We start from the raw sequence: 8,034 nt of genomic DNA on the forward strand, positions 1-8,034 counted from the left end.
GATGCGCGCACCCGCATGCGCCAGGTAGTTGCTGGCGTCGTCCACCGGGAATCCGCCGCCGACAACGGCAACCAAGCCGCCCCAGTACCTGGTTGCGTGTGCGTTTGGGCGTCAGAGCCGACCGTGACAGCCGCGGCGAGACGCACTCGTCGCCAGAATTTAGCGCGTATGCAGATCGGGCCAGCAAAGCTGGGTGGCGGCCCCCACCGGAGCTGCACCCCGCCATCGTACCGAGTATGCTGAGCTAGGCAACAGGAGGCTGCCTTTGCGCCTCGGGCGACGCAAGGGAGCGCGGCGCGTGCGCGTGTGCGTGTGTGCGGGCCCCCGCCGCGCGGTGCAAAAAAGTGGGTTGAAAGCCCGCGCACCAGAGCGTCACCACGAAGGCCGATGACGTGGCGGTCTCCATGACTAAGCAGTGGGAGACGGACAGCCAGTCCCACTGGGCGCGGGGCGGGGTTGAAGGGTGGCTGGGCAGGTTGACTCAGGACCACTGAGGATCGAGCCCACATCCAAAAAGGCCCCCAATGCGTGTGCATGCCCGAGCACACACGTTGACAATCCCCATCCGCCTTCCTTTGCAATCTTGCCCCTTCCGCCCTTTCTCTGACGCGCACATGTGCACATGCAAGCCGGCAAGCAGGTGGGCAGGGTGGTCCTCTCCCCAGCGGCCGGACACGCACAGTCAGCATGCCCTACACTCACCTCCTCGCGCGGCACTGCCACAGGGTATGTCGGCCACCCCTGCTCCTGCCCACCCGCCAGCGCCCCTCCCCTGCCAAGCGCCCCCGCACCCGCCATGCCCCGCACGCCCGCCGCGCTCGCCGCTCCGCCGCCGCCGGGCGCCGCAGCGGCCGCGCCGTTGCGGCCGGCGGCTTGGTCCCATTGCGCCCCGCCGCCGCCGCCGTTGACGACCGCGCCGCCGCTGCCATTGGCGTAGGGCCGTCCAGCCGGGAACAGCCCCGCCTTCTGGCCGCCGCCGATGGCCCCAGCACGGCCCCCATCAGCCGGGCGCAAAGGCGCGCCGCCCGCCGCCGCGCCGCCCGTCACCGTGCGGCGGCCGGCGCCGCCGCCGGCGAGGGACAGGGCGCGCTCGCGCTTGGCGCGCCGCTCGCGTCCGAGGCGGCGCAGCGTGTTGGCCAGCGCCACAAACCCCGCGGCGCCGAGCAGAGTGATGGACCTGCGGAAAACAAAACCGCCGCCAATGCGAAGAGTCTGTGTTCACAATCGGATGCCACCGAGCAGGTGAGAGCAATCAGGCGCGAGGTCCAGTCTGTGCGCGTGCAAGCATCCTGGAGGGGGCACGTGCGGCGGGACGCGACGCCCGCAGCAAGCGCGCAGTCGCCCTGCGCAGGGGCCCTCGGAAAACGCTGAGCCGGGGCGGTTTTTGGAATTGAATTATGCCCTGATTCGTGCCGGGCTGCGTTTGGAGGGGACAGTGCTCTGCGCGCTGGCGGCACCAGACCCTCGCAGACGCGAGGCGGCCGTGCGGCCTCACCAGTTCTGGGGCAGCGGCGGCGGGGCCGGCAGAAGGGGCCAGGGGCGGAGGAAGGGCGTGATCAAGGTGCACGCGGTTGCGCGGGGAGAGGGTTGTGTGAGGAGGCTGGGGCGTGTGCAAAGGAGCGCAGGCGTGGACACTGCGGGCTGAACGCCCCGCTGTGCCGCGCCGCCGGCTGGGGCGCCGCACTGCCCGCGTCAGGGCGGCCCAGCGCGGCGGCGCGCACGCCTCCACATCAGCGCGCTCAGTGTCCACAGGGCTGGCGCAAGCCGAGTTCCGGGGCCGCAGGCAGGAGCGTGGGGCGAATGCCTCTCGCCCTTCAGCTCAAAGTTCTCACCGTGAAGTAGCTGAGCCACTGGCCGTAGGGGCCGGTCCCCTTGGGGGAGTCGTTGGGGAACGTCCCGTAGTAATACAGCAAATTGATCTGATTCATGATTGCGGGGCACACGAGGGCCGAGGAGGTTCGATTTGCTAGCAGTCAGAACCAGAACCAGAATGCAGTGCGCAGCCGGCTGCAGCAGCGAGCCCCGCCGCGGCCGCCGCCGCACAGACGCGCGCGCCCGCCGCCGCCCTTGCCGCCGCGGATTGATACCGACGTACGTGCCGCCGACGCCGGCCGGCGGCGCGCTGGTTGCCCCGCGTGCGAGCCTGCCAGGCCGCCGTCCGCCTGCCACGGCCCCGCTCTGCCCTGTGATTGCAGAGTCCTGCTGCGGCTGCGGCTGTCTTATAAGGGTGCGCACCACAACGTATGCGGCAAAATACACGACTGTGAAGGCGTGGAGCACCACCAGCATTGGTGTATTGAGGCAGAATGACCCCACCTGCGGAGGATGGCGGCGGCGGCGGCGGCGGCGGGCGCGGCGGCGGCGCGGGGTGGAAACAGGCGGGGCGAGAGGGCGGGGGAGGCAGGCACAATTGAAGCGTCAATATCCCTGCAGCAAGCAGACCAGCCGAGCCATTCGACGGGAGGACGGCTATCAACACCCAGACTGTGGGCACAAGAGCCTCCAAGGTTGGTGACCGATCCCAGACCAGGCGAAATGCACCCCTTTGGATCCCAAATCCCTATCATCGGATCGACCCCAGCAGATCCCGGACAAGATCTGATCCTAAAACTGCCCTGGCCTGAGTCTTGCCTGGGTCCGCTTGAAAGCCGCATGCGTGCCAGGCCAGGCCACACGCCAGTACCGATGCAGTCCTGGCGCGCGTGCTTTCAAACCGCTGTGAATTGAAACTTGCCGAGGCTGTCGGGCCCCCTGCTGCTGTTATGGGGGTTACTTTTTCCGCCGGAGGCACCACCACCCCATACACCCTCGTGCCCGCACGCCCCGCCGCAGGGGCCCTATGGGGCTCTTCAGCCGCCCCCACACGGTCGACCCTGCAGGGCCTGGATACGCAACGAATTGCACCCTCAACGGCCCACTCCTCACGCCAACGATCAGATTTGACGATCCCCAAAACAGCAGGGGAACGGCATCCAAAAGCCTTCTAATCTCACCAGGTGCTCCGGATCGATCAAGTCCATCGCCCAGTAGCCGCGCGGCCGCTCGCGCCTGGAGACGCCCGGCGCGCGGTTGCTGATGAAAAGCAGCCTCGGCAGCCAACGCGGCGCCAGGCGCCGCCAAGCCCAGCTGTTCTCGTTGCCGGCTGCAGGGCCGGGCACAAAGGTGGGGGAGTGAGCAGTGGCGGTTACTCAGGGGATAGGGCGTGGGGAGATGCTGCCTGGGGGCTGGACCCGCGAGCGCAGCGTGGCGGGCGGCGCAAAGCGGCGGCGCGCGCTGCGGCGGCGCGGAGCCGTACCTGCGCACAAAATGTTGCCGATCACAACGCATAGGATGGCCACTATAGGGCCCCACACGGGAGCGTCGATTGGGAGGGCTGTTGGGGAGGGACCATCAGTGGCCTGCTGCGACGAGGGCTGCTGGGCGGATGCCATCGCCGACAGGTGCGGAAGCGGTGATGCGTCGGCCGTTGGCACGAGGCGCGCCCTGGATAACGAGGCAGGTAAGTTTTGTCGTCAGAAAGTATCATGTCAGGTCCACTGCATGCAGCAGTGAGTGCGTCAATGAGTCACGTCATTTTTTCGGGCGACTGATCCGACTGCACACAGCGCTCTCTTTTGATGCTTTGAAAAACAACAAATGCACTTTTACTGACGAATCCATCACAAGCAGCGACTGTCCAGGCTGATTTGCGCCCCTCTGCACCACCAGAGGAGGCAGGCGCGCAGGGGCGCGCTGCGCCTACATGCTGAAAGCCATGCTAGAGGCGCACTTGACCGCACAACATCATGCGCTGCACATGCTTTGTTGATCATGCCGCGCAGCAGGCGCCGCCCCCTCCTCCACCCCATGCGCTCGCGTCACCCAACGCTCGGTGCAACGGCTGAAACTCTGGTCTGCCCCAACACTGCCTGTGTGCGGGTTGCTGTTGCTTGTGATTTTAGCTGCATTTGCTGCTGCCTTGCAGCTGCTTTATGAGTGCCTATCCATAGTGGAAAGGTGTGAACGCGCGCCCAGGCATGGCGGAGCGACGCAGGCGCCCAGCACGCCGCATCCACATGAGACTCGCCCCTTCATGTACTGTACTATATTTCAGGCATGCCAAGCGCTAGAATGGCAACGCGGCCGATGCTGTGAGGCTTTCCGGTCGGTTCCCGGTTGTCGCAGGCTGGCAGGAAGCGTGCAGGTGATGCAACCGCAATGATCTGGGAGACCGCATGCAAGGCGCCGATCGAGCTCCCTGCGCGGCCCCAAACTGCCGTCGCCCCGCTTATCACGCGTGCCAGCTGGCAGCATGTGCGCGTTAGTGTGCGCCACATGCCTCAGGCTGTCTCAAAGTGTGACCGGCCCCAGGTGCAGCTGCGGCCGCGAGGATGCAGGGAGTCGCGGGCACCAAGCCCTGGCGGCGCTTTGCTACTATTGGCAGGCGGCTAAATGCGGGAACGGTGGATGCGCTTGGGGCGAGCACAGTGGGCGTGACGCACCCAGGAGCGGGGCGCACAAACTCGAAATGTCAAGGGTGTCGGGCGACTTGGCGGGCGGAGCGCCATCAGCATCTTTGCAAGGCGCCTCACCCAATGGACAATGACTTGTAACACGAGTCTTGCAAGGAGTACCACACGGCGTGCACGAGCCTGCAATCCGCTCTCTGTCACCTCGCGCCGATCAACGCATCTCCGTCGTCCTGCGAGCATGCTCACTTGGGAACAAAATGATCAAAAGTGGTCTATCTAGTACTCGCAGCGCGATGCTTGGAGGAGGCGCGCAGCGTCAGCAGTGAGTGATCGCAGCCCGCTTCGCGCCACAAGGAGGAACTTTGGCGCCATGCTGACCAGAATTGCACCGGTAAGATTATTGATTCCGAGCGCTCTTACATGGGCGTAGTGCAGGCGGGCCAGGAGTTCGGCTCTTGGGCATGCCGGAAAGCGCAAAGTCAGGTTATGCAGCCAATAGCATTGAGGATGAGCAATGAAGGCTTGAGGCTGCTGCAGCGCGTGGGGCAAGGCCCGGCGCAGGGCTGCGCTGCGCCCGCTGTGGCGCTTCGCGCGACGCACATGGCGGCCGAGGATCTCTGGCCCGTCCAGTACGCGCCAAGCGAAACGCATTGCACCTCACAGTGGCGCGCACGTCACTCATGTATAGGATGACATCGCATGGGCCAAGGTCTCGGGCTGGCCTTGGTGCGTAGCAGCCTTGTCCTCTGTCCCATGTATCGACGGGGAGGGAGGCGGACGCCACGCACTCATCTTCAAGCGCGTGCCCCTCGCACCTCGCGCGGCACACACGGCGCGGCCGCCGCGCACGCAGCTTCCGCCGCCCACGCCGCCGCGCGCGGCCGCACCGGCGGCGGTCGTCCCGCTGCCAACCGGCCCCAGCCGCCCGCGACTGGCCAATGTCAACACAATGGCCCCGCTCGCGCGCCGCCGCACGCCCGCGCAGGTGGCCGGCCGTCATCATGCCCGCCAAAACCGTGCAAGACGACGACCCCACAACAAAGCAGGCGCGCAGGCCCCACGCCCCGTCCGGTCCCCGCGCTGCCGCGCGCCCGCGGAGACGCCCCCGCCTGGCCCACTGGTACATAACAACAACACTCCCTGCTGCATCCGGGAAACGCCTCTTCCCCTGCCGCCCCCTTAGGTTGTGTTCCTGGTTGACAACACCGCCGCCCTGGTGAAGACCGGCGCGATCCTGCCATTCACGCGGGACAACCTCAGCCGTCTCCTGTCACCCACATCACTCCATGACAAGGTGTGCCGGCGCCCCCGCCACGAGCGCCGGGCCTCCGCTGTCCTTGCCTGCCGCCGTGATCTCTGGATGGAACCGCCCCTGCTCGCGTCCTGTTTCATTCCCAGGAAGGCGGCCGCCCCTGGTTGTCAGATGCGCCGCGCGCGCTCGACCCGGGGCGTGCGACCTTTGCCCGGCCCTCCCCTCCCCTGCCCCTCGCTCACAACCCTCCCCTGCCACCGCCCGCGCCGCTCAACATACCCGGCAGCGCCTGATGCAGGCGATAGAGGAGGCGCGGGCGCTGCTGATGGAGGGCGCCGTCCACCGCGACACATACGTGCCCGCGGCGCCAGCGGGCTCGGATGAGCAGCAGCAGCAGCAGCAGCAGCAGCAGCAGCAGCAGCAGCAGCAGCAGCAGCAGCAGCGACGGCAGTTGCAGCAGCCGGCGCTGCTGCCGCAGATCATGCCGTCCAGGGAGGATGCGCAGCGGCGGTCGGGGCGGCACCTGGCGAAGTTTGTGCGGCAGGCGGCGCTGGAGCCGGAGGTGCGGGCTTGTGTGTGTGTGTGTGTGTGTATGTGTGTGTGTGTGTGCGTGCGTGCGTGCTTGGGCAGCGCTCTGTGTCAAGAACACAGGCGGCGATCTCGTCTTTTGAGCACGGGGAGGAGCGGGGGCGAAGCAGTGCGGACGGGCCTTGGCGCCTCTCTGCCCCGCATGGGGACCGCCGCCGCACGGGCGCCGCGCCTGCGGAGCTGGCGCCGCTCGCCTTGCCACCCCCTCCCCGACGCGCCCCTTTCCCCTTCACGCGCACCTTCGCCTTGCAAACCACGGTGGGAACCGCCCTGATGTCATGATGCGCCTCGATGACGTCCTGATGACGTCACCCCAACAGGCTGCGTACAACAAGCTGATGGACCAGTCGTGCAAGAGGGTCCTGGGGGTCTGGCGCCACAACAGCCGCGCGGTGGAGGTGCGCCCCGCGCGCCCCCCATTCGGCCCTCACGCGCATCTATACACCGCGCCCCTTCCACACCCGCACTCCGGGCAACGCGCGCCCTCCCGCGCGCGTGCGCGCCCGCCCGCTCACCCAGCGCTCCCGCGCCAGGCAGATGTCTTGTCGCGCAGCCGATGCGTAGAGCTGCGGCCGCCTGATGCGCCGGTGGCGCGCACACGCACCTCGCTCAACCTCGAAATGCGCGCCGCCCCCGCCGCGCCGCCGCAGGGGCAGCGGCTGATCCGCCTCCCCGCAGACCGCCCCGCCCCCAAGCCTGCGCCCGCGGCCGCCGCCGCCGCCGCGCCCGCGCCCTCCGCCGCGCCGAGCGGCCTGCGGGCGTTCGCGGGCGCGGCGGCGGCGCGGCGGAAGCAGCAGCAGCAGGCGCGGGTGCGGGCGGCGGGGCAGCTCTTCCACCTGCAGCGGCAGCGGAGGCAGCAGGCGCTGGCGCTGCAGCTCCTGCAGCAGCAGCAGCAGCCGGGACACGAGCCCCACGGCAGCCCTGAGCTCCGGCCGTCCAAACGCCACCGGCGGCTGCCGCTGCCTGGCGCGTGCGCGGGCGCCCTCGCACACCTCGCCACCTCGCAGCGTCCCGCCAGCCTGCCTGTGACAGCGGCCGCTGCGGCGGCGGACGGCGGGCCGCGCGCGCCTCTGAGCAGCGACGACGAGGATGACGAGTTGCCGCTCGCGCAGGCGATGGGCATCGCGCGGCGCGCGACGTGGCCCGCGGCCGCGGCGGCGGCGGCGGAGGAGGAGGCAGAGGCGGCTGGCACGGGAGGAGCGGGGCCGATGGACCTGGGCGGAGGGCCAGGCGAGGCTGGCAGCAGTGACGATGTTGGTGATGAGGCTGACATGGGGCAGGGAGGGGAGGCCACGGCCGCCGCGGCGGCGCACCAGATCTGGGACGGGCTGCCGCGGGTCGAGGCGCGGCGGCGCGGCCCGGCGCGCCCGCGGCAGCAGAGGGCGGGCGGCAGGGGCGAAGACAGCGACGAGGACTGGGAGCCCCCGCCGCCGTCGCCGCCGCCGGCGCCGCTGCACCACGGCGGCGTCGCCGCAGCCGCTGCGGCGCCGCGGCCGCCCGCATGCGGCGCGCCGCAGCCCCGCTGGGGCGCCTGCGCTGGGATGGCACCGGCGCACGCGTGGCCGGTTGCCGCGGCGCGCGGGGCGGCTCCGGCGCTGCCCCACCAGCAGCAGCAGCAGCAGCAGCAGCAGCAGGGGCAGCAGGGTGGCCAGTACGTCATCTCACGCGTGGGCAGCAGCGGCCCCCGCGGCGGGCGGCCGCGCTCCCTAAGCATGGCTGGGAGCGGCAGCTTCAGCGGCGGCG

The 8,034-nt window shown here is 69.1% G+C and overlaps 2 protein-coding genes across 2 annotated transcripts; one reads left to right on the forward strand and one right to left on the reverse strand.

Moving 5' to 3' along the window:
• Positions 1-481: 481 nt before the first annotated feature.
• MNEG_10627 (hypothetical protein) lies at positions 482-1,928 on the reverse strand (the record flags this gene model as incomplete). The annotated part of the gene is made up of 4 exons (XM_014040900.1): positions 482-490; positions 703-1,212; positions 1,496-1,600; positions 1,833-1,928. The coding sequence occupies 4 exons, from the start codon at positions 1,926-1,928 to the stop codon at positions 482-484; spliced, it is 720 nt and encodes a 239-aa protein (XP_013896354.1).
• A 4,067-nt stretch (positions 1,929-5,995) lies between these two features.
• Positions 5,996-8,001, forward strand: MNEG_10628 (hypothetical protein; the record flags this gene model as incomplete). Its single annotated transcript, XM_014040901.1, has 5 exons — positions 5,996-6,265; positions 6,612-6,689; positions 6,942-7,100; positions 7,299-7,548; positions 7,967-8,001. 5 exons carry the CDS (start codon positions 5,996-5,998, stop codon positions 7,999-8,001), a joined length of 792 nt encoding a protein of 263 aa, XP_013896355.1.
• Between the last annotated feature and the right edge of the window lie 33 nt (positions 8,002-8,034).

Source organism: Monoraphidium neglectum (assembly GCF_000611645.1).
Source record: "Monoraphidium neglectum strain SAG 48.87 unplaced genomic scaffold scaffold02395, whole genome shotgun sequence".
Lineage (NCBI taxonomy): Eukaryota > Viridiplantae > Chlorophyta > Chlorophyceae > Sphaeropleales > Selenastraceae > Monoraphidium > Monoraphidium neglectum.